General features: G+C 41.3%; 1 protein-coding gene across 2 annotated transcripts; it reads left to right on the top strand.

The window, feature by feature from the left end:
• The first annotated feature begins 716 nt into the window (after positions 1–716).
• JAKMIP2 (janus kinase and microtubule interacting protein 2) lies at positions 717–25,554 on the top strand. 2 transcript variants are annotated; one of them, XM_068206284.1, is made up of 21 exons: positions 717–978; positions 1,567–2,064; positions 3,268–3,477; positions 4,322–4,420; positions 5,119–5,265; positions 7,014–7,154; positions 8,065–8,121; positions 9,988–10,107; positions 11,602–11,730; positions 12,726–12,809; positions 13,112–13,174; positions 13,343–13,441; positions 14,793–14,891; positions 15,214–15,267; positions 16,001–16,066; positions 16,902–16,970; positions 17,980–18,057; positions 18,667–18,870; positions 20,782–20,847; positions 21,481–21,553; positions 25,416–25,554. In XM_068206284.1, the coding sequence occupies exons 1-20, from the start codon at positions 850–852 to the stop codon at positions 21,529–21,531; spliced, it is 2,463 nt and encodes an 820-aa protein (XP_068062385.1). In that variant the 5' UTR covers positions 717–849; the 3' UTR covers positions 21,532–21,553; positions 25,416–25,554. The 2 variants fall into 2 exon arrangements, with proteins under 2 accessions (XP_068062385.1, XP_068062386.1); XM_068206285.1 differs by lacking the exon at positions 25,416–25,554 and adding an exon at positions 23,937–24,055.
• The last annotated feature ends 38 nt before the right edge of the window (positions 25,555–25,592 follow it).

Raw genomic sequence — 25,592 nt, 5'->3', positions numbered from 1 at the left:
ATGATGATGTTTGTCCAGAATTTTATTTTATACTGTTAATAACCAGATGTTAAAACCCCAGTTGGTAGATTACAGTGTGATATTGTCATTTCTTGCCTCATTTGTAAATTAGGATCTTAATCCTCCAAAAGGCATAGGCACTCATTTCTCACTCCATGCGGACAATTTCTAGTCTGAACAGGCCCTTGCATGTTATTCGTTTTCTGCTTCCTCAGAGACCTTGAATGCTGGTTGAGGACTTCACTTGCCTTTTCCTCTTGTGGCAGATGGTAGCAGTGTTGTGGAGAGTCTTTGAGTTTGGCACAGGATCTTGAAGAGGATCAGGGGTTGGGAAGGGGATGAGAATGATATTTTTGGTAGATCCTTGAGACTAAAGCATCTGGTTTGTGGTTACCTCAGACTGCAAGGATTGGAGTAAATCACCTGTCCCTTCCAATCCCATACTCTCAATAGCACTGATCTTTATGGTAAATGAACACCTGTCTTCAATGCATAGCGCCCCTTTCTGAGAACAGAAAAGGGCAAGCATGGAATTCCCACAAGTATGCCAGGCTGGTGTTCAGAAGCATAATTGTGCTGGGATCTGACTTGTAGATTTTCAGACAAAGATTGCAGTGTTTTGGAGATGGGAGTGCTCTGTTGTGTTCTGTAAGTATGTGAGCTGTCCAGATGCAGTGTCCACTGACAGATAATAGTATGTCTTATTTCTCACAGGGCTTCCAAAGCAGCTGAGTCTAGGACCTTAAGGAATGTCACGCAGTAGTTGCTGAACTAACTGATACTGAAAGGAACAGAAAAAGATGGCAATCCATATTTGAAATAAACACGTGGACTCTCAGATAAAAAACCATGTCAAAAAAAGGACGGAGCAAGGGCGAAAAGCCTGAGGCGCTGATTGTTGCCCTACAGGCTGCCAATGAGGAACTCAGGACTAAGCTAACAGACATTCAAATTGAGCTGCATCAGGAGAAATCTAAGGTGAGAGAGAGTTTGGTTTTAAATAAAAGTGTCTGCTGAAAAAGACAAACATGTGGAAAAAATAGTAGCACAGAATTCAACAGAGGCCAAACAACCTAAAACATGGGTCTGATTCTTTCCCAACTTACAACATTTGCTTATGTCTTATGGCTTCTGTGGAAAAGACTCCATTTTACTGAACTACAAGTTGGAGAAATCTCTGGCCCTCAAATGGAGCAGTATGTGAAAGTTATAGGAATTTTGATTTTTCTGAGACTTCCAATTTTCTGGTGAATTTGCTGGGTTAAAAAACTTTTAGACAAATGCACACATATATACGGAGTCTTATTTTGTAAGGAAATATTAAAAGTACATGTAACATCATTGTGTGAGGCAGGACACCTGGAGAAGAAAGGGGTTTTTTTGAGTAAAGACAGTGCAATCTACGTGAATACCTCAGCAGCTGCCCTATATTTTGTTTTAGGAGTATGGAGGATTGTCTGGGGTCTCAGCGGGATTTTTTCTCAATTTGACATGGATGTGTCTGGGTGGGCTTGTTTTGATAATGTTACATTGGCAGCAGATGACTTTCATTTTGTCTCAATGTAGGTTGCTAAACTCGAAAGAGAAAAGACTCAAGAAACGAAGCGTATCCGCGAAGTGGAGCAACGCAAGCAGACCGTGCAGATCACAGAGCTAAAAGCCAAACTCCATGAGGAAAAAATGAAGGAGCTGCAGGCTGTGAGGGAGAACCTCATCAAGCAGCATGAGCAGGAGATGACGAGAATGGTGAAAGTCCGAGACAGTGAAATCCAGCGCCTGAAGTCGGCACTGTGCGCACTGCGGGATGGGAGCAGTGACAAAGTACGGACAGCGCTGACTATTGAGGCTCGGGAAGAGGCCAGGAAACAGTTTGACTCTGAGCGCCTTAAGCTTCTGCAGGAAATTACTGAACTGAAGTCTGCCAAAAAGCAGGTAGATGAGGCCCTTAACAATATGATCCAGGCTGACAAGATCAAGGCAGGCGATCTTCGGAGTGAGCATCAGTCCCACCAAGAGGCCATTTCCAAAATCAAATGGGAGAGTGAAAGGGATATTCGACGCCTGGTCAGTAATCAAAACAGTTTGTGTGTTCTCTTAGGCTGCACTGAGTTTGCCTTTTGTGTCTCTTAGCTTTTTCTGCGTAACAGATCTCTGCAATGCAACTCACTTTGAAAAAGTATTACAGATTTCTCACTGTCATTTATCAGGAATAAATAGATCACAGTGAGTCAGCTATAACACTGTTACGGCAGTTAACAGCTTAAATTAGGAGAGTGATTGGCCTAATCCATAAGGATTTGGTTCTCTGATTTGTTAATACATGCAAGGTGCAAAGGGTTAGATAAAGAGCATTTGCATCTGCACTTGCAGTTTTTTGGTTTCTCCAGCCTGTGTTATGGTATCCTAAACACAATAAACCATGGCAGGAGAGGAGATATCTTTTGGGTTGGCCTTGGTGGAGCCTTCAGTAATTACTGTGGAAAATGGACAAAAAGAAGCCCACACCAGAAAAGGTGCCAGTTGCTTTGTTTCCCTGTGTCGTGGTTTAGAAACTTCCCGATTTTGCTCCCACTTAGACTTTCCAAACCATACTGGCACTTGCTCACTCCCCATTCCCTCAGTGGGCTGGAGAGGAGAATTGGAGGCGCAAAAGGTAAAGATGAGATCATGAATTGAAGCAAGACCGCTTGACTGGAAACAGCAATGAGATATGTACTTGAGAGAGGAGAGCGGCTTACATGCACAATGCTCACCATGGAGCCTGTGACCTGACCACAGCCATGCTACCCTCACCCAGAAGGGAGCCCTTCCCCCATCCCCAGAAAATGACATGAGATGATATAGAATAACCTCTGGCTATTGCAAAAATTAACCTTGTCCTGGCCAGAACCAGGTCACACTGTCATGTGGAGAGCTGGACCTGCTTGTAATGGGAGAAAGTTTAGCTTGAAAACTGGAATTCAAGAATTTGCAATTAAGTAAAATAAATGGGAATTTAAACTGTCAAGAGTGATACCCCCTACCCCCACCTCTAGTTCACAGTCTTCATCCTAGAGGTGTATTCTTGTGTTGCCAAAATGCTCAATGAACGTGCTCCTGTGCCAAATTATGGGTATGACTCAGACTGTGTTGTTTTACAGGCCTGGTACAGTATGGTAGAGCAGATTTGAGGGGTGATCACTGCTCTTAAGTAGATCATACAATACAAACTGGAGAAGTGCTGTTGCCTTCACACAGTAATATTGTTCTGGTGTTTCTTTCATTCAGATGGATGAGATCAAGGCTAAAGACAGGATCATATTTTCATTGGAGAAAGAACTGGAGACACAGACAGGCTATGTGCAGAAGCTGCAGCTGCAAAAGGAAGCTCTGGATGAACAGCTGTTTTTGGTGAAGGAGGCAGAGTGTAACATGAGCAGTCCCAAGAGAGAGATCCCAGGAAGAGCTGGAGATGGTTCGGAGCACTGCAGCAGCCCTGTATGCAGGTTTTACCCATCCCTGCAAAACAGTAGCATGGATGTGTGTTTCTTGCTGACATACCTTCTCAGGCCCTAGGAAAACATTCCCACTCATTCACTGCAGACAAGTTAATGTCCACAGAGTCTTCAGAGGGCATGCTAGTTGGACAAAACTTTGTACTGCTGGTTTTCATCAGTTGTTCTAGTCACAAATATAGCACATCCTAAATAATCAGTGACTCTTTGAAAGAATAATTGATGAACCTAACTACCTGGATAACATACATCCTCAAAACCTTATAGAATTACAAGGATGAGCAGGGAGGGGCAAGGAAAACACTGGGTGTGGAGAATCTGTGAGACCCTTAGGAGATCCTCCTCTTTGTTTCCCACAGACAGCCCTTGGGTGTCATTCACAAAGCACACAAGTCACCCATTGTGTGACTAAACGGAAGATGTATACACAAGCAGTGCATATTTAAAAGCATGTTTACATATATACAAATGAGAAATAAGAAAGTAAATGTAATTGATACAGAAAGGGTTGTCCTGACTTTTTCACCTGAGGTAGTGGCTCAGCAAATAGAAGCAATCTACAGGAAAAGGCAATAAAAATTAGAATCTTTTAGCTTTTTTATCTCTGTCATAAAAAATTGTCATCTGTTTGGTTGTTTTATCCTAATTTTTTAAAATGGCTTAAAATTTTCAATTAAAGTATCCCCAAACCAGATACTTCCTCCTAAAAATATAGATATATATATATGTATATATATATATTTGCCAACATATTCAGTACTGTAAAAGTCCCTAAAGATAATTTATTGATGATGACATAACTGTGTGACATTGCTGCCCATGCACAGGACTTGCGCAGAAACCAGAAGAGGATAGCAGAGCTGAATGCCACCATACGGAAGCTGGAAGACCGGAACACGTTGCTTGTTGATGAACGAAATGAGCTGGTATGTGAGCTTTTGCACTGGCAGACAGAGGAGGTTGAGAGCCATGGGGAAGGGCAAAGAGGGGGAGGATCCAAGGATAAAGCTGGTGATGAATATGCCTTGTCCATCCATCAGGCCCATCACTCAGGAGGCTGAGGAGGACTTCTTATCCTAGAATAAAACAGTAATTTCATTGAAATTACCTGAGTACAAAATCACAGCAGAGGTCGAGGCAGCAAGGCTTGTAGGATTCTGTGTGAATGCTTCTGTTCCCTCCTTTTAAGCAACATGTGCTTGGTGACTTACCTTGTGCATGGTGAGACTTACCTTGTAAATGAAGTAATGTCTGTTAGGTCTGTAGTCCAGTATTTGACCAGGTTGAAAATAGTGAAGTACTGAGTCTAGGAAGAATTGACAACTGTGAATTGGTCCCTTTATCTGATTATCTACTCTGTGGTGATATCTGTGTGTTGAATCAGGACCCTGGCTATTTAACCTGTTTATATTCCTACTTCTCTGCTTAAGGATGAGGGTCATAAATTGAACTCTTGATAGTCTTTTTTATTCCTGAGTTAGAAATCTTAATGCACTGCTTTCATATCAGTTTAGCCAGCTTCAGTGTTCTTTATGTCATAATTACAAAACAGATGTCAAGATTGTAAATTACAAGTATATTCACGTGTCTTTCATGACAATTATTAATTGCTATTATAATCCAGTTGAAGCGTGTCCGAGAAGCTGAGAAACAATGTAAACCTCTTCTGGAAAAGAACAAGTGCCTCACGAAGAGAAATGATGAACTTATGCAGTCTTTGCAGCGCATGGAAGATAAACTCAAAGCAGTCACAAAAGAAAATATAGAAATGGTTGGTACTGAACAGCAAAATGAGTATTACTGGAGGATCTGTGTGTTAGTGGCCACATCTGCATAGTGCATGAGTATATGAATAGAGAATATGCATTGTATATAATGTGTAATACTATTGCTAAGATACAGCCATAATTTGGTCTGTATTATAGATTTACGTACCATAACATTGTGTATTATGCATACACGGGCAATATATTTACATGAATGTGTAATCACAGTCTTTAATTTTATTTTCAAATTTGTTTCAAAAAAAAAGAAAGAGGAAAATGCTGTATCATTGATGCATGTACTACTGGGCTATTTTTTATCTGGAACTCAAAAAGGAAGCTGTTAAGAGTGAATTTTTCAGCCAGAATTATGTTCTTGCATCATGTACACTTTCCTTTTAGAGCTGATGATGACAAAGTAAACTTCTGGTAAGGCACTAAGCACATAGAATCTTTCCATAAAACATACGCATGGTAGGTGGATATGGGAAAGGGAGAATGGTGGTGTTTAAATTTGGTTAGGACTATACATTTCCCATGTCAGGGCCATATGAACTGGGGTCAAAACAGTTATGTCTGTATATCCTTCAGATGGAATTGCCTTGATTATCAGTCTGCTTCCAGGCCTTATGTTCCTACACATGCACTGATGTGGCTTTGGCATTAATGAAAAAGGAGGTGGTTGTTCCGGGTTGCCAGATGTAAGCTGGCAGACTGAGATGACTTCCCCTGCTAAAGGTGTTCATGGACCTTGCCCTGACCTGTAATAGCCACTCCTGAGCAGGCTAAGTGCCCTACAATGGGAGCAGCTTTCCTGCTGATTAGGCAGAGGCAATCAGATTCACTTTTCTGTCCCACAGAAAAAGGACTTTAGTGTTACACAGTTAATCCACTTAAAGACTCTGCAATTTACCCACACCTAGAAGACAGATAAACTTATTGCAGGTGTCAGGGGTCAGAATTATTCTTCCACAGCTGTGGTAGTGCAGATCACAGTCCCTTAGAGTCTCCCACATCCAAGAGAAAGGACTCGGGAATCTGCGTGCATTAGGCATCAGTGGGCAGCACCACTGGTGCATATCTGTGGACACAGTGTCCATGTGCTCAGTTAGCTCCCTGACATCTGCTCTTCACACATTATGGATGCCCAAATCACAAAAGTTGACAAGGTGTCAGTGGCTAGAGCAATTCTCACAGGTTTTAGCCATCTCCTTTCCCACATATGCTCAGGAGCAAGCAGGATATTGACCTGTGGTTAAAATAGATCTGTTACCACAGTTTTTGCCTTTCCTCCTGGTGTGACTTGGATGCATGTTTTTCATGTGAGTAAAGTATGTCCATTGCCTCACTGTGTATGGTCCTACACTGAATATCAGTAAGGACATGGGGTTGTGAGAGTAGATACTATTTGCCTACCCACTGGACAGGTTCAACTCTATTTGCCGCATGTGGGAGCATCTTGATGCATGGCCAAGGAAGAACTGTGGTATGTGACCTTTAATGACTGTAGAGGCTGTATTTTCACATGGTAACTAATTAGATAAAGCTTTGTTGTTCTGGTTGAAGAACTCAGCCTTGCTCTGCTATTTTATTGTTAAGAAGTGCTGATGGACATGAATAAAAAAATTGTGTAGATGAAGCATATTTAAAGATCTGTATAGCTTAAATGAAAGGTGATGCTTAGTTTTTAACTGAAAGGTGGTCTTTTAATTGCTGAATCTTATTTTATCTCTTTTATCTTTTCTTTTTATCACAGAGAGAAAAAATAACATCACATCCTCCTCTAAAGAAATTAAGATCTCTCAATGACCTGGATCAGGCTAATGAGGAACAAGAAACTGAATTTTTAAAGCTTCAAGTTATAGAACAGCAGAACATAATTGATGAGTTAACAAGGGTATGTCCAAAGCATAAGGAAATTAGGAATGATTGCTGTGTACAGTTTACCACTGACAGTATCTCTTATAACTAGAGGTCTGAGCATTAATACCTTACCTGCTTTTAACATCTGCAGATGTTTAGCTGTAGGTGTGCATGTGTGCAGTTTACTGAATTTCTAGTGGAGCATCAGCCCCCTACAGCTCAAACCAATACACTGTGAATTGAGCTCCAGAAAGGAATACAGACTAGGAGCTGTGGAGCTTGGGAAGGTACCTACATGTTCACAAGGTGGGGCTGTGCCGAGGTGTGTTACCATTATAACCAAGTCATGCTTAAAAAGCTCTCATGCTTTTTAAGAGCCCCTTAACAAGAGGCTGGCCCACAGTGCCATATCTTGTGCTGGAAAAGCATGTACAGCTAGACAGTGTGTTTCCAGTTCTTCTGTCATTTAATGCTGACAATTCCTTTGTCAGTGAACTTTGTATTATGATACTGAGGAGAAGGAGAAAGATTCCAAAACAGGCTGTTGTCTCTTCTGAGATATCATTGCTAGGAATGGTGAGATCAACACTCCCATCATTTAATGATTTTGAGACAGCATCTCCTCATCAGGGAAGGCAGACAGCCCCTTGTACAGTGCCCAAACCCACGCACCAGGCCTCCCAGTGATTTTAGAGGGCAATCCATCAGCTCCTGTTGTTTGACAGCTGCTCAAGGCAAATGCACAAGGGCTTTTTTCAGGTGGTTTTCAGCTGACACACATACAGATTTGGAGATTAATCCTCCCTTCTACCTGGAATCAGATTCCTGTTTGAACATAAGGAGAGAGTCACTGGAACTTCTGTTATTTATTTCCTCCGTATATTTGGCCATCTGTCAGCTGCAAAGAAGAGAAGAGAGAGTAACTTTTAAATCTTACTTTCTAGGACAGGGAGAAACTCATTCGTCGGAGAAAGCATAAAAGGAGCTCAAAACCAATCAAGGTAAGATGAAAAATTGTTTCTTATTTACAGTGTTCAAGTAGGCTGTGTAGGAAAACACACTTTAGCAATCTGATTAAAGAGAGCTTTGTGGATTATAACAATCTGCTTTAGTGATCAGGTTTATAAATTCCTTAGTTACTTTGGGAGAGCTTTTTAAATCCACTTTGAAATTCTGTTAAGGGTGTGCAGCTATTTTATTTTCAGCAAAATGGGGCTCCTGTCCTACCAGTCGTCCTTCCCACAGCCCCCCTGCCTCAGCCCCACCCCCCTACCCCACCCAGTGGTAATAATTGTCCTTCCATTTGGTTTCTATAGGTATTGGTCTCAGGGTCTGTTATGCTGAGACGTATTTACATTATCAGAGACCTTCCCATTTTTTTTCCTGCAATCTATTTTTCACAGTACATAGGGGCTAAAGCCAAATCCTTGTGCATCTCTATTCTTCAGGCGGAAATTTCTGCCTGAGATACTGTGTCATTCCTGCTTAGTTCCACGTGCCTTTTACTAACCTTTGAATCACCCTGAATTGGGTTAAGTCCAAACCTGGTATAATTTACAACAATTTTAGAGCTGAGTAGTCAGGACTAGTTTGCACAGCTCCTTAATCAGCTAGATGTGAAGCATGAGTTTGCAGCATTCACGTCCCATCTCCAAAAAGTGGAAATATGGGTTACTTGGTTGCACTCAGTCCTCCAAGGACATCCCTTAGTGCATCAGCCATGTTCTGTGGAAATCACACAGCACTGTCTACACACTGGAATTTCAGTAAATCCTAGCTGTGTCATCACATTGTTTCTATGTGGGTCATGAAGTGGTGTTCAGCAGACACAACAAGGACCAAATAGTATTTTCATCAGTAAATTTTATTTCTAAACCAGAGACTATAACATTGGAGAATATGGCAATTGTTTTCACTTGACAACACAATGAGCAAAAATTTTAATATATGCAAAAGCTAATTGGCACCTTTGGTACATGTTTTTTGTGTGCTTCAAAGTCCAGGATTAGAAGGTTTTAACCTGTCAACAAAGTGAAAGATGTTGCTAAGAAGAAGTGTGTCTTAATTGCTCATTGATCAATTTGTCTTCAGAATTACCCATAAGCCGAGTATTTAAATGCTCAAATCTGTACCCTGAAACCAAGGCTGCAGGGTCAAGCATCTGTGTCTTCACAGGACATGTCTCAGAGTTTTCATTTGATTTAATTCAGCTACGAAATTGGCAATAGTGACGTGTCAGGCATACAACCAAACTGTGGAGCATAAGCAATTGTTTATAAGGTGTGCCAGTTACTGTAGTCCTGGAGAGGTTCAATAAAAGTTCCTTCACGTTAGTTTTGGATTAGCATTATGGATTAGCTTTCACTCATATGGTCCAACAGCAATATCAGCAAGAGAAGCACCCAGACATTAAAAGTATCAGCAGTATCTGTGAGAGAAGAAGGAGGGCTGCCTATTCTACACGTGTTCCCAGCTCCTTATGGCGTAACCTTTGCACACTACACTACACTTTGCATTTTCATTTATGTCTTCTGAAGAGCTTCATGGTTAACAAACAATTCTCCTGCCTTCCTGCAAGGGCAAAGACTTTTCCTCTGGCATGTTGCTGCTCACAATATGTTTTCCAATTAGACTGAGACAGACCCTCAGAAAAATTATTCAGAAAACTTATTTTCTACCAGCACAAGACCTGATCTTCAGTGGGTTTCCTTTGAGTTTGTTTGAAGATGGTAATTGCAGGGGTAGCCCACTCTTCACTTTCCACACCTCATCTTTTAAGTAACTAGCAACTCGCCCCTCTGCTGCTCTCTAGAACACATGCTACAAGTTTACATGAAGGTTCAGAAATCATGCTTTTCCTTCTATAGAGACATGTGGTGGATACAGTTTTTGGATATGATGATGATTCTATGGACTCTGAAACATCCTCTGTGGCCTCATATAGAACAGACAGGACACCAGCAACCCCAGATGATGATCTGGATGAGGTAAGATCTGACTCTTTCCACAGACAAGTTACAGGTTTTCAAGAGATGACTTTGAAAACAAGTGGTCAGGCTCTCAAGAACACTTAGGTTTTTATAGTGCATACTGAGTCATAAATACTTTTTAAGTTTGACCTTAATTTTGGTTACTCATATGCTAAAATGCTGAGAGTTTCTTCCACAATATAGTCCGTAGAGTCTATGGGTATGACTGCCCTGCAATTTGATGTGTGTTTTTTTTTTCCTCTCCTCTTTCAAGGAAACAAACCAATCACATTTCTTGTAGTTTAAAGACATATCAAAGAGTTACAGTGAATGGGATGACATCATACTGGTGACCAGTCATTAGTGGGGTTTTGCAGGGCTCCATCTGAAGCCCTGTGCTCTCCAATTTCATCATAAATTACTTGGACACGGGACTGGAAGGGATACTGAGTATGTTCTTAGCTGATGCAAAACAGGGAGGTGCTGTTGACTCCATCAAAGACAGGGAGGCCCTGCAGAGAGACCTCAACGAATCAGAGGGGTAGGCCATCACCAACCAGATTAAGTTCAACAAGGGAAAGTGCCAGATTCTGCACCTGAGATGAGGCAATCCTGGATCTACAGACAGAATGGGGAATGAGACGCTGGAAAGCAGTGCCTGGAAAGGGACCCAGAGGTTATCAGAAAGTTGAATATGAGTCAGCAGTGCCCTGGCAGCCAAGGGGGCCACCCATGTCCTGGGGTTCATCAGGCACAGCATTGCCAGCCAGTCAAGGGAGGGGATTGTCCCGTTGTCCTGCTCTGCTCTGTGGTAGTCTCACCTTGAATATTGTGTGCAGTTTTGGGTGCCACAATATAAGAAAAATACTAAATTGCTAGAGAGTGTTCAGAGGAGAGCAACAAAGATGGTGAAGGGCTTTGAGGGGAAGCTGTATAAGGAGCAACTGAGGTCACTTGGTCTATTCAGCCTGGAGAAGAGACTGAGGGGAGACCTCATTGCAGTCTACAACTTCCTCATGAGGGGAGGAGGAGGGACAGACACTGATCTCTTCTCTGTGGTGACCAGTGGCAGGGCCCGAGGGAATGGCCTGAAGTTGTCTCAGGGGAGGTTTAGGTTAAATATTAGAAAAAAGTTCTTCACCCAAAGCGTGGCTGGGAATTGGAATGGTCTTCCCAGGGAAGTGGTCACAGCACCAAGCTTGATAGAGTTCAAGAAGTGTTTAGACAACACACTCGGTGATTCTTGGGGATGGTGCTTTATAGAGCCAGGAGTTGGACTCAATGATCCTTGTAGGTCCCTTCCAACTCATCTGATACTGTGATATAAATGCTGCATAATCTCCCCCCTTTTTTTTTTTAATTTCAGATCACAGCAAGCTCACTGTGATCCAAAACGCTATTCAAATCAAGACCTGTAAACCAACTACTGTGCTTAACAAATCACTTTTGCATTCTTTGCTTTGACAGTGCTTTGCTCTCCGTGGCTTAGACATGTCCCTTCTTATTCTTCAGGGTTTAGCAGCAGAAGAGTCAGAGCTGCGGTTTCGACAGCTGACAAAGGAGTACCAGGCCCTGCAGAGAGCATATGCACTGCTGCAGGAACAGACAGGAGGGGTCATAGATGCTGAAAGAGAAGCCAGGGTCAGTATTTGTTTGAGAGTAACAGTATTTCATTGCTGGCAGGACAAGAAACCCCTCAAAGGGACATACAATGGAATGGTGCTACATACAGCATCCATAACACTGAGAAATGTCTGTTCACTCATTTACTGAGTACATTTTGAAAGAGAATGACCATTGAGAATGGACACAATCACTCAGTTTACAGGAAGCTGTCGTCCACCTGAACCTGAAAACTCTGCAGTCAGGCAGGCATGCCAGAGCAGACAACTCTGCAGCCTGACACAGAATCACAAGAGTTTTCTCATCATTTGTCTAGGTGTGATGGGGGTTGGGTTTTACAGGCAAGTGAAGGCCTGTGGGTTTTCTCAAAGGCACACATTGCACCAACTTCAGGAACATCTGAATGTTTCTAATAGATAAATGCAAATTACATTTAAATTTTAATGTGATGCAGGCTACAGTAAACCTTCCAAGGCTAAAAATGTCCCTCTAATAAAATTATAGAATCATTCAGGCTGGAAGGAACCTCAGGCAGTCTCCAGCCCAAATTCTTGCTCAAAGCAGTTAGCTGTGAGATCATATCAGTTTGTTTAGTATTTAGTTGAGTCAGCTCTTGAAGAACCCCCTAGCAGTTAAATTTGCCTCTTCCCACTACCTGTTGCCACTCTGATCTGCTAAGCACTTTTTTTTGTAATTTAGGGATTGCCCCTTATGAGGGTCTTGGAGCAGAGCACCCCAAGTACCTGAGCTTGTGTTTTGCTGCTCCAATGCAATCCATGGTGGAACAGGCTTGGGTGGGGAGTTGGGGCTGATCCACCGCTCTGTTCCCTTGTGTCATCTGTGTGCCAGTCTAAGGGGTGACACAAAACATCACCAAGTCAGAATCTTTCTAATGGTTGCTCGCTCAGTGGAACTGACAGCACGAACCTAGGCTCTGCTGGTTTTGTTTTCCTTTTAATACCAGTCACATTGTGGATTTTGTTACTCTTTAATGTGGTGCTTGATTTCAACAGGCTCAGGAACAACTTCAAGCTGAAGTCCAGAGGTATAAAGCCAAAATAGAAGATTTGGAAAAAACTTTGGCTCAGAAAGGGCAGGTAAGTAATTTTTGTGTGTTTTTTTCCCTATTTTGTATCTTACCTGCTCTGCTTACAAAATACCAAGCACAATTTCAGTATAAACTTCCATGAGATGTAATGTCGCCAGTCAGTAAAGAGGCAGATCTGGCAAGTTCAGAAGCCTTACTACACCTTGGTAAACTTAAAATGTTGTTGTTCTGTAAAAGACAGCTTGTTCCTGTAGGATGTTAAAGCCTGAAAATTGTGGCTTTAATTTTCAATAAATGTGCACAGCCTTATAGAATTTGATTATTCTGTAATACTACTGCTTCATCCAACAGGACTCACACTGGGTGGAAGACAAGCAACTTTTTATTAAGAGGAACCAAGAGCTTTTAGACAAGGTGCGTTCCGAAGGTTTGCATGTTCACTCTGAAGGGTTATCTGGATCCTGTGAAACATCTTAAGGGTTTAGATTTTGCACAGCCTATGCTACCTCAACTACTACTCACCAAATTCTTCATGGTTCTTGTAACAGTCACACAGGTCATGATTTTACATGTTTCTGTTAGATAGAGAAAACGGAAGCAGAAAACAACCGTCTGCACCAGGAGCTGCAGGATGCGCGAGACCAGAACGAGCTGCTGGAGTTCCGCAACCTTGAGCTGGAGGTGATGGATGCGCTTCTTACAGTAGAGCTGGTAGAAAATTAAATGACTGCACTTGCACTGGACACCAGCTTTAATCAAGGATTTACACAAGTGTTGTAGCAATAAAACAGTCACAAATCAGGCCCAGCATTTTTAATTGTGAGCTAGAGTATATCAGCTCTAATATCCTGGAAATAGTAAGCACCATACCCACCTGGTTCACTTCAGCCTGAGCCAGGTGCACAGTGTGCACAGGTAAGCTTAGCTGATTAACATGAGTGTGCCTCTTAGCTGCCACACCTGTGGGCATGACTTGGAGACACCTGTCTGCCGATGTGCAGGTGCTGTTCCTTTTGCAGGCACTGGACACATTCCCTGTTGAACAGCTCTCCTGTGACCTGCAGTGGGTGCAAAATGTCTCAGGTGACACTGGACATTGATGCAGGAGCTTCAGAAGCCTCTGCAGGACCTCAAGCTCCCTCTTCCCAGACTGCCTCTAGTTACAGACTCTTCTTTGGAGTGCCAGCCAGCCAAAACTTCACCGGCTCTCTTCCCCAGTATAAGATGGTTTATTTTACATTTGTTCTTTTCAGTTGCTGTCCAAGGGCAAATACTGCCACACATAGCCTTTTCTGGTTCTCACAACTTAATGCTGTGTCAGACTTGCCCCTTATTCATAGAACTGTCCCACAGTTTTGCCTAACAGCTGTGTTTTCATATGGCAGGGAGCTGAACTGATCAAATGAATTACATGTTCATAAACCAAAAATGTGTGTGAAAGTGAAGTTTAATCTTTACTTCTGTGCTTGCCTGAATACCTGAAAGGAAAGAGAAATAGCATCTTCAATTTTTTTTCTTGTCTCTGGTCCTTTAAAATTGGACAAATATTTGAAAATTTTAATCAATAAAGGCCTATAAATAGCTAAGTTGATCAGTTTTTTGAACATATGATTTTCCACAGATGTTAGAATGTACAGCATACCAGGATGAGGAAAATGTGTAATCTGAGTCTCCCAATAGTCTGAAGTCAACACCTGTTTCTAAAGGGAGTATTTACAACAGTGTAGAGTTGTTCAACACTTAATAAAACAAATCACTTGAATCTTAGCTAGGTGACAGCCTTTCCACAGCCAGTTTGCAAATTGACATCATTTATCTAATAATATCCTGTTAAACAGTTACCTTGGATTTAGCATCCTATCCCACTTGGCTCACTTTTTCAGACTAGGTCTACATGTTTCTTTCCTTGGCTTGTAGAATGAAGAGCTTGGCTTTGCAAGCCAAGCATGATATAAACAGCAGCTATGGCATTCTCTATGTGCATCTCCTTCATTCTAATAGATTCTCTAGCATATTTTCAATTAATTTGCAGGAAAGAGAGAGACGGTCCCCACCATTTAATCTCCAGATTCACCCATTCTCAGATGGTGTGAGTGCTCTACAGATCTACTGCATGAAGGAAGGGGTTAAGGTAGGTCAGTTGTATACAGCAGTGCTTTTCCCTAGAGGAGTGGTGAGTGCTGCCCCTATAATCCATTATGAATAACTCCACTAGACTTCAGGTATTTAAACTTGGTGTAATGTAAGAGTGTGGTGACAGACACAGTTCAATTAAACTCAAAATTCTCTCCATAATGATAAAATCTGGTTCAAAGGCAACTGAAGTCAATGTGTGAGGCATTTCCAGAGGATAAAACAAAATGGCTGACTTCCATGTGGTTCATAGGATAGATGGATATTGCAGCCATGATAAAAGGTGGATGCCATGCCTTTACCTTACTCTCTCTTTGCAGGATGTCAGCATCCCAGACCTTATAAAACAGTTAGACATCCTAGGTGATAATGGGGTAAGTTGAAATGGAAGATACTTTGTCTTTACAAGCTGCACTTTTTACAGTGCAGTAAGTGTTATGTATAGTTATGACTGTTTTCAAAGATACTTGTTAAATTATGCATCTGTTACATATGGTTTAGCAGACTGGGAAGAGTGTCCAAAGACCACCAATATTTGGGGCTGGTCCTGACTGCACCCTATTCACTCAGGAAAACACATGAAAGAGTTTGGCAGTCTAAGTAAACCACTCTTCATCAGGTCTAGGATTATTTCTAGCAGTTTCATAAATAGGCAAGAGTTATCAAATTCCCTGTGGCTTTCTAAGAGGGCATAGCTGCCCATGTAAAAGAGATGCTGGATGTCTAGCCAACATTAGATATGTCTTAAAAAAGTTTATAAGAAATAAAAACAAAGGATCATGTGCTTATGTAGATCAGCACTATTTTTACAAAAGCTTTAATGGAAATTCAGCTTTGTAAAACTAGCATGAAGACAAACAAATGGGTGTAATTTTAGTCTACATTTCTCTTAAGGAATGAATGATACAGTTAATCCATATAATGTAGAAAGGCAAAACTAGTCGTCTTCTTAATATGTGAACAGACTCTGAATATTTCAGTGGAAACTGAATACTCAGTACTACAGAGATACTCTGAAAACTGTGGACCTGGTTTGTAGGCTGGATTATCTTTGTTCATGAAGGAAACTTCTGCCAATTTTCCTCTTTCCTGTCTTTCTCTTCACAGAATTTAAGGAATGAAGAACAAGTGGCCATAATTCAGGCTTCCACGGTGTTGTCCTTGGCAGAGAAGGTAAATTGTGTGCTAGCTTTTCTCACGTGTTATCTAAAGCCTCATCTAACACATTTTCTGCCCTGTTGTTGTCATCAGTATCATTAAACTTTCTACTGTTGGGAGTATTCCCCAAATAAAATAAACTGTGCCAGCACAGTCCCAAACACCTTGCTGAAGCAGCAAAAATAACAAACTGACCTGGCCCAAGCTGTGCAGTAGAAAAAACTACAAATACAAAAATAATATGAAACAAATCTTGCAACTGAAAAGTGAATGAGAAATCATCAGAAATTTAAGCTGTAATTAGATAAAGTTTGGGATTTACAGTCCTGAGATTTCTAAAGCTTCCAAAAGCATCTGTATGCCAAAATTTCACTGAAAGTATGTGTCTACATTTCTTGTTTCAAAAATTAAGAAGAAAGTAGGGGTTGGTTAAAACTGCTTTCTAAGGCTCAAATGCAGCACAGTGATTTTTCAACATGATGGCTTCCAAGGACTCTGCACAACAATGCCTCTGCTTCAAACACAACTGCCATAAAGCCAACTAAGCTATATTTGAGATGCTATAGCCCCACTGTGGGCCTTTATCCGTGGGATGAAATGGGTTCCTTGTCCATCCAAGGGTGTCTGCTTTTCCATCTTCCGGTGACCCAGCAGTGGTAATCCTCTTTCTTGCTTCCCTGCCAAGTGCTACCTGCAGACATCATGGCCTCTGTCACAAACAGCCTCAAGATGAGCCCAGCAGCAATAGGCTGCTAAAAACAGACTAACAAGATGCTGTACATATCCCACTTGCCACTGCTTGTGTGCTAGAAAACAGAGCAGGTTACAGGTCTCATTGTCTTCTCTCCAGTGGATCCAGCAGATTGAGGGAGCTGAAGCTGCTCTGCATCAGAAGATGATGGAACTGGAAAGTGATATGGTAAGAAAACTTTCCTTATTACATGTTTTAGGGACACTGATTGTGTCACACTTACTTGATGTGCCAAAGAATAACTAGAAAAGTGTATTGACAAATGAACTAAGCAGCATTTCTCTGATTATTGGTGAATCCATAAAATTGTTCCTGATCCAGTTCACGTGCAACAGCAGAATAACAGTAACAGAAATAGTAAAAGTTTAAAAAATTCCTCTCTCTTTCTACGAGGATGACTATTTATTAACAAGTACAGAGGGTTCAAAGGTTTCTCAATAATTTTCAGAGATGCATGCATTACTTGTCTCATAAGATTCACAGCCTAAACATAAGCTGTTGTATTGCATTTTAGTCAGGACCAGCATGTGAGAAACTGTTGAACTGAATAATAACACTGTTGGCTTTCATTACCTACTAAGTAAAGTTAGTACCTTACCCTGTTCTTACTCTAGTTAATGGCAGTAGCCTACAAGATGAACAAACATAACTACAAGAATTAGACAGCTGTAGTGGCTTGTGTTTTGTTCCTGTGGTATGTCTGTACTAAAGTCTGTTCAGCTTAAGGTGGAGTGATGAGATAAAGCACAGCAGGTGCCCCCAAGGAATGTGAATGTGAATGTATAGTTAGTTCCTGTTTAGTTCGGTCCACTTATACATCTCCTCCAAAATAAGAGAAGGCACAAAAAGAGTGATTCCTGATGCCAGAGGAAGTATCTCTAGAAAAATCACACAGAACACCCTAAATTTCACTACTGAAATGCCAAGCAATACCACTGAAGCCAACAGAGAGGATGGATTTAGTTCCATGTACATCAGATGTATTCGCCTGCAAGAGCAATCTACAGCTATTTGCCCTTCCTTCTTTTCTAGTTGAGTCAGATACTAATAACTCTGCTGAGTATCAGTTGAAAACCAGTCTCCTCATCCTGCTGAATCAGTAAATTATTTGATAAAACTTCCTAAAGTATTTGGAGTAACTAATTTGTTTTTCTGTCCAAACGATCCTTCATTGTAGGAGCAATTTTGCAAAATAAAAGGTTATTTGGAGGAAGAATTGGACTACAGAAAGCAAGCTCTTGACCAAGCGTACATGGTATGTACGAAGGAAATTCGGCAGCACGTACTGGCCAACTCTGCAATAGCAAATAGACTTTTGTAGAATCAGGAGGAGAGATTTTTGCTTTTTTGTTAGGATTGGTTTTTTTTTAATTTGTTCTTTCCTTATTCTTCTGATGTACTAGCATGCAATCTGCACAGCTTCAACGCAATATCTCACCTTTGCATGTTATAAAATGGCACATCTCCTGAAGTCTGAAGTGCTTTGTCAGTTTAAGGCAGATATTGCTTATTAATATTGGCTTGTCCAGCTGGAGTTATTTAGCACAACAGGAGGAAGTTTTAGAATTGGTGAAATAATTTACACTTCAGATAGGAACATTCCATCCAACTCTAACTCCATAAAAAAGATTAGAAGTGAAGGATTTCAGTGAAAGTTAATATTAAAATATTTTTAAAATAAAAGTTCCTATCCTTTTTTCAGAACATAGAACCATTTTCTGAGTTCAGTTTTTCACCTTTTTGCACACTTAAGCACAGGGACTGCCTCTCATGCAGGGGTCTGAATCTGCCACCAATCCCCAGTTTCCAATGTGGTTTAAACCATGTTTCATCTCTAACTGACTTTTGGTATTGCATCAACCAGAGGATCCAGGAGCTTGAAGCCACCTTGTACAATGCTTTGCAGCAAGAAACAGTGATAAAGTTTGGGGAACTACTCACTGAAAAACAGCAGGAAGAGCTGAGGACAGCAGTAGAAAAGCTAAGACGTCAGATGCTGAGGAAAAGCAGAGAATATGATTGCCAGATTCTTCAGGAGAGAATGGAGCTGCTGCAGCAGGCTCATCAGGTAAGAAGAAGAAACCACACACATGTGATACCTACTAAGCCTTTCTGTGTAAGAACACAATCTGGGCTCAAATCTAGGCAAGCTGCAGGCCGTGAGGAAGTCTGGCATCTGGCTTTTTGAATTGTCTCATACTTTGTCTTTTCTGTGCATGCAAGCACACGTGATACTAGTTTGTGCAAGATTGTTTTGGCATATTTTGAGTTTTAAAATTCTAGCCTAAAGTTTTCATCCAGAATTCTGTCTGCATAGTTCTATCTTTGTAGCAAAAATGCTAATCCCCAGTTACTGGACTGGGCACAAGAGAACAGAGTAAATGCTGCTGGCTCGTATGGCACAGGAGAGCTGTCTGTTTTTCCAGATACTACTTGTCCCTCCCAAGTGGGCATTTGTACTTTTCACTGCTGAGATAAGGTACTGCATTTCACCTTAAAAGACTGATGTTTGCTGCTCTGCAAGCTGTGAGATCCCAGAGCAAAATGGCAAATGTCACAGCACATTGAATAACATGAAAGCTGCACCTTGAAACAGATCTGACTCAGATATTTATGGGAGTAAGACAAGAAGCACATCCCCAGTGGTTAGGGGGATTTGGTTCACAGAAAGGCTCTCTTCTCACAGTCTTGCCTGATTCTGAGTTGGGCACTTGAGACTGGGTCACCCTTACCTTTTGTTGTCAGGCCTTTGCTGCATGAGAAGCTTGGTTTTAAACATGACAGCTGCCCCGAGGGACACTGCTCTGAGGGACGCTGCCACAGCAGTTTCGGCTTCTCAGAATGATTCTGAGCCAGCTTCATTTGCAGGCATGGTTGGAAGTGGCTGAGAGGCAAAGGAAGGAGGAGGTAGCCAAGCAATAGGACAGGAGGCTGTGGGCAGAAACTGTTGTACAAGAGGTTCCACCTGAACATGAAAAAGAATTTCTTCATTGTGTGAGTAACCAAGCACTGAACAGATTACCCAGGGAGGATGTGTAGTTTCCCTCCCTGGAGATACTCCAAGGCCATCTGGATGCAATCCTGTGCCATGTACTCTAGGACGACGCTGCTTGAGCAGGGAGGTGGGACCAGGTGAACTGCTGCGGTCCCTTCCAACCTGACTCATTCTGTGATTTTGCGGTTCCATAGAATTTGAATTTGCTGCCATAAGCTAGTCATCTCATCTCCAGACATTGAGAAAGACAGTCACAGGCCACCTCTTCCCAGGTACTCAGGCCTTCAGGTGTTTCCTGCTTTGCCTCTTTGGATTTCTGCCATTTGCTGGACAGCTGTTTTATGACCTGACTTAATTTTAAAAAAGATATTGAGATTCAAGGCTTCATTTCTTACACTTAGAAGTTCTGTTCTGGGGGATCTCTCCTGCCAAGCAGGCAAAAGTTTGTCATGGTACATAATTTTTCTTAAAGCACCTAGCTCTGCTAAAAATACACACCTTGTGTATAAGTTACATGTATGTCAGTCACCACAGAATCAATACATTCATAGTATTGTATACATTCATAATTTTGGACATAATAATAACACTTTAATCCTCTTTCAACACACCAAACTGTGAAAAATATTAAAGAATCCTGATAGAATTCTAAAGATTATAACCATGATCTTATACTTTTGATCTGTTTAACACAGGATTACTAAATAGATAATGTGAAGACACATCAATCATTGATACTAATTTCCAGCATTTAAGGATCCAGTTACATATATGCAGGATCATATTTTGAGCAGTTGCACACATGGTAAAGCTGTGGTTTGGCGGGATGAGTGGATGGAGTCGCAGTATGACACAAGATTGTCCCTGCCACAGAAATGGATTTGTTGATTTCTAGGCTTTTGGCACTTGGAATATTAAGCTACTTGTTCAGCGGGATAGATTTACTGAGAATTTAGTGTATATGCTTTCTTTTCTGATTTCCAGAGGATCCGAGATTTAGAAGATAAAACTGACATACAAAAGAGACAAATTAAGGATCTGGAGGAAAAGGTTGGTTCTGTTATCCTTTGAAGCACACTGATTAACTTTGTTTTGAAAGTAGTGATCCAGTTCTCTTGAACTATATGACCTTTCTGTTCTGCTCAGTCAGCTGCACCTTTTGGTGGTGGTCCACTGTCCTTTCTTCTCAGTTTGTGTCAGTAGACACAGACTTTAATCTTAAAATAGTACATTACATTATTAAACATGTAATGGTGAGTGTTTGATATGGGTGTGTCTAGGTGCCTACAAATATACATGTGTGCACATATATATATTTATGTATTTATATATCCAGGCTATTTCTAGCATGGATTGCAGCCACTGTCTTTTAACACGCTTAAAAATACTACGCATGCTATTTTTGTTATCCAGCTTTATGACTTGTCAACCCATGGGGTATCACGATGTGACAGTTACACCTCAGGCTTTCAATATGGTGCCAATTTTAATCCCTCACCAAAATTATTTGGATCTATTTTCTAAGTCTGGGAGGTGGTGTGGTACTTACAGAAGTAATGAGGGAAATAACAGTGTTTTCTGAATGAATACATATTCTAACTGTTCTACAGAGTGCAAAAATAATTATGATGCTTACAATGCCATTACCTTTCATTTTTACACAGTCTTATTTTTCTTCTGCAGTTTCTATTTCTGTTCTTGTTCTTCTCTCTTGCCTTTATTCTTTGGCCTTGATGTCAATGTGCCTCTTGGAAAGGTAAGACTGTTTTATTTATTTCCTCAAAGCTAGCACTTGCACAGAGTGGAGGATCACATCCTTGTGTGTTCTTGTGGATGGTTGGAGTCAGCAAATGCAGCAGGTTGTTGTGGCTAGCCACTTCCAGAACAAGGATGCTGGGCTAGGACAATTTTTCTTTTGATCCAGGATAACAAAAGTAGAACATATCATAGAAAACATAATGTTAAAGTCTCAAGAACATGTAATGACAGCATAATTTTCTGATCTGGGGACAGACCCATACCATTACATTTCTCAGTCTCTCTTGGCTCTGGCTTCAGCTGTGTCAATGAATAATTCCTCTGCTCTCTACTTGAGACAAGCTGAGATACAGCTGTGGGAAAGATGTTGTGGCATGCCCTTCCATCATTTGTACCAGCTCATTCTTTATTTCCAGATACAGTTCAAGGTATTGATTATAATTAAGTGGCATGGATCCCGTTTGGTGGGTTTTCCTTTTCCCTTTAAGGAAAAGCCCCTTCTTGTGTTTCATTTCAGCTAGATCAAAGCTTTCAGTTTTGTGCTGATGCAGAGACAACTCTCAGAATTATCCACATCAACTGGAATCCATTGTGTCCTTTTTTGGCCAGACCTCAAATTGAACGTTTCTATGGGCTGAGGCAGCAATATACATGGAGGTTGGCTTGAATGGGAAACAACCCATAGAGAAGAATTAGGAGATATGTGGACAGATCAGTGATCACAGCTCTTGTGAACAAGAGTCAGTATTATTATCAAGTTGCTGCTGTTTAAAACATACTGCCTTGATCCAGTGATTATGAAACACATTAAGTTATGACTGCATACTTAATTGTGTTGCTACTGCAGAATTTCTGAGAACAGCATGGTATAGCTGTGAGATGTTTTAGGTGGCTCTGACTGGTGAAAGTTTGACCTCACATTTTCTTACTTATTCCTAATGGAGAAAAAAAGTCATAAATTCTTCTGAAGTGACCAAATTATGGACAGAATAATTTTAAGAAGCCAAGATTTTCACAGTATGCAGTAGTAGCAAATAACTTTATATGACTCTGTCTTTTACTGTACCACAGAATCGTGAGTTTAGAATAAGCAGTCAGCCTAGAGGGAGATTCTAAATAAAAAAAAATAAATTGGATTTTTAAGGTGTACCTTGAAAAATCACAGGAACTGGTAGTGACAGTTGTGAGAATCTGCCTGCATGATTTTTTTCCATTTGCCTGTACTGTTGTCCTTTTTCCATTCCTATCACAACTAAAATAATGTCCTTGTGCAGCATATGAGAAAAACTTGGGCAATAAGAGGTTCAGAGTTTTCTATATATACAGTTTGCACCTACATTTCCCACCAGTGATTGTATGGCATTGGTTCTCTAGTGAGTATTTGCCTCTTCTAGTACAGCTACAGAATTGGTAAGAAGCTTATATGTCCTAGTATTGCCAATACCAATCTCCTAATACCATTTGCTGATAACACTTACATCCTTTTGGCCTAATTTGAGGGCAGGTATTGGCTGGTTAGGAAAGCTAACGAGTTGCTTAAGGTCAGAACTCCATATTTTTCCTAAGTTCTAGGAGGCTTGCTATTTTTCACTTGGAGTCATCCTGCCTCCATGGGCTGCTGGGTCCTGTTCAGTTCTCGCTCTTCACGGAGCTGATGCACACCTTGCTGTTGTGTTCATTGAACAGGACTAATAGTCAAAACAACATAAACATTTCTGTGCTGTCTTTAGGGCTGACATGACTGTCCCAACTGCACAATTGACTGATGTCATTGCAGGGGAATTTACATGGATCCCTTAGGGCCTGTGTCAGGAATTCACTTCCCTTGCCACACCCCTTCTCTCCCCACCCTCCACCCCCATTCTGGTCCAATCTCCTTCAATGGATTTTCCTCTTGTTTTACATAACATCTAAGGTTTAGCAGGTGTAAATCCCTTGGAAATCACTTTGTTGAGCCCAGGAATGCTGCTCTAACTACAATGCCAAGATGAGTTTCACTCACTGAAGTCACTCTTGCTCCATAAAGGCTGGTCCCTGGAGCACACAGGGGTCTAGTTCCCCATAGAGAAGATGAGAAGCATCAGCAGGAGCTGAAATGTGGGTTACAGCCCCATAAAGCCTGCTAGGCAGTTGTGGCACTCCTACGACCACCCAGGAGATGAAGGGTTCTTTTGCCTTTCCCATCCTGCTTTTACAAATTTGGCTTTATGAACATCAGGTAGGGATCAACAAGATGGATTACGGTGAGCTGAGTGACAGAGGAAAGAGCCATGACAGTGGCGGAGATACAGTGATTTAGAGAATCGACATTGACTATGAAGGTGGAAAAATCTTACGGGTGAGGTGTGTGTGGGGGATATATAAACTCAATGCTTTTCCAGAGGATCTGCGCTGCTGTGAACTCCCTTGAACTGTAAAGACAGCTGCAGCAGGCCCAGCATCACAGCACGCATGATACCTGTAGAGTGTTTTACCAAGGCCAGTCACTCCACAGGTGCAAAGCATCAAGTCTTGTAGCAGTTCCTCAAAAACAAGGTAATGGTAAGCTCCTCATCCCCTGCCTTCACCCCTGCATTTTCCTCTATGGGATCCTCTCCCCTCAACACCTGAGGGGAAATCTCCAGACACAAGCAATTTGGGAATGGTGTTGGCAAGATGGAGAGGGATTTTAGCAAACTCATATTTTCCAAGGCTGGAATACATGGAATTGGAAAGAATAACTAACATTGATTTGTGTTGCCCATTCGTGTTAAAAAACACCTGCCTACCCAGGTGATTTAATTCAGCAAAGGTGAGCATGGCATGGGGAGTGTGCCATCAACATTTCTTCTTACAACTACTGAGCTGTATATTTTGTAAAATTGTTTACTTCCACTGGATGCAAGTGAACTGTCTTAGCCTTGTCATAAGGGACTTCATACAGATCCCTGACAAAACAAATAAAAAGCCCAGCTCATCCTAGGGAACCACTTGATGGTGAAAAATCTTTGGTTTTGTTCATGCGTTGGTGCAGTTTATCCTTTACCGATCTTTTAACCAGGAGAGAGAAACCCACAGTGTCGTCACAGATGATACTTTCTGGTTTCCTTCTCACCCAGAGTGAACACTTGACTCACTGCTGTACTCAAATAACAAAGGACAAGAATGTGCAAATGAAGGAAGCCATGTGCAGCAGATACAGTATCCAGACCAGAAGCTCTCTAATTCCTGTTTATATGGGATTTTCCTACCTGCATTTTCTCTGTGCTTGTGAACATACATATTCACTTGTTTGTGATCACATAAGGAGGTGTGGTCTGTGTGGATTTTGCACCTAGTGATTTTTACTATGTAGGCTTGAATGCTGAGATAACAAAAACAAAATATGCCCTTTTTTCCCTGGTCTCAAACCTGAGAACCAAAGTTATTTTCCATAGGTAGGGTAGGCTTTCTTAGGACAGCAGCAGCTTCTGTTTGCTTCAGTGCTGCATTAGCCAAAATTCCGGGCTTGCTCTGACACCTCAAGGATATTGCCTGCTGCCATGGCTCTTGTTACAGGTGAATGTAGGCAGCTTTGGTTCAAGAGTCATTGAAACTTATGCATACTACTCATGTGAACATGCCCGTGGGGACTTTTATGCACCACAGGGTTGAACTTTGTGGGGTTTAAATGGACAAGCTTATCAAAATACACAGAATTCTCACAAGTGCTTTTCATACAGACAGAACAAGTTTCACACTGATAGCTATAAGTACTAGCCTTTTCAGCTTCCTGACTGATTGTATCTTGGCAAATCTGGGATGGGTGGGTAGAGGAACAAACTTACACCTTATCTGATACAGATGTTCTTTTTTATTTTTTTTTTTTTTTTAACATTTAGAGTGCCCGACCACACAGATAAGTCCTTATAAAGGCAAAAGCTTCCACCCCTTGATGAAGAGAATATTGTTTACACCTATTTTCAAAAGTATAAAAATGAACAACCTGTAGCCAAGACTGCAGCCATCTTGTATTTTGAAGCCATCACTCAAAATTTGTTACCTGACAATTCCTGTCT

Source organism: Anomalospiza imberbis, chromosome 15 (genome assembly GCF_031753505.1).
Source record: "Anomalospiza imberbis isolate Cuckoo-Finch-1a 21T00152 chromosome 15, ASM3175350v1, whole genome shotgun sequence".
In the NCBI taxonomy this organism is placed as follows: Eukaryota; Metazoa; Chordata; class Aves; order Passeriformes; family Viduidae; genus Anomalospiza; species Anomalospiza imberbis.
This window is presented reverse-complemented; position numbering and strand designations above follow the sequence as displayed.

Bases quoted from the DNA above. Each gene is read 5' to 3' on its own strand.
- JAKMIP2 (XM_068206284.1), top strand. From the start codon at position 850: ATGTCAAAAAAAGGACGGAGCAAGGGCGAAAAGCCTGAGGCGCTGATT. The intron at 13,442-14,792 runs GTGATGGATGCG...ATTAATTTGCAG, and splicing joins TCCGCAACCTTGAGCTGGAG to GAAAGAGAGAGACGGTCCCC. The intron at 14,892-15,213 runs GTAGGTCAGTTG...CTCTCTTTGCAG, and splicing joins GCATGAAGGAAGGGGTTAAG to GATGTCAGCATCCCAGACCT.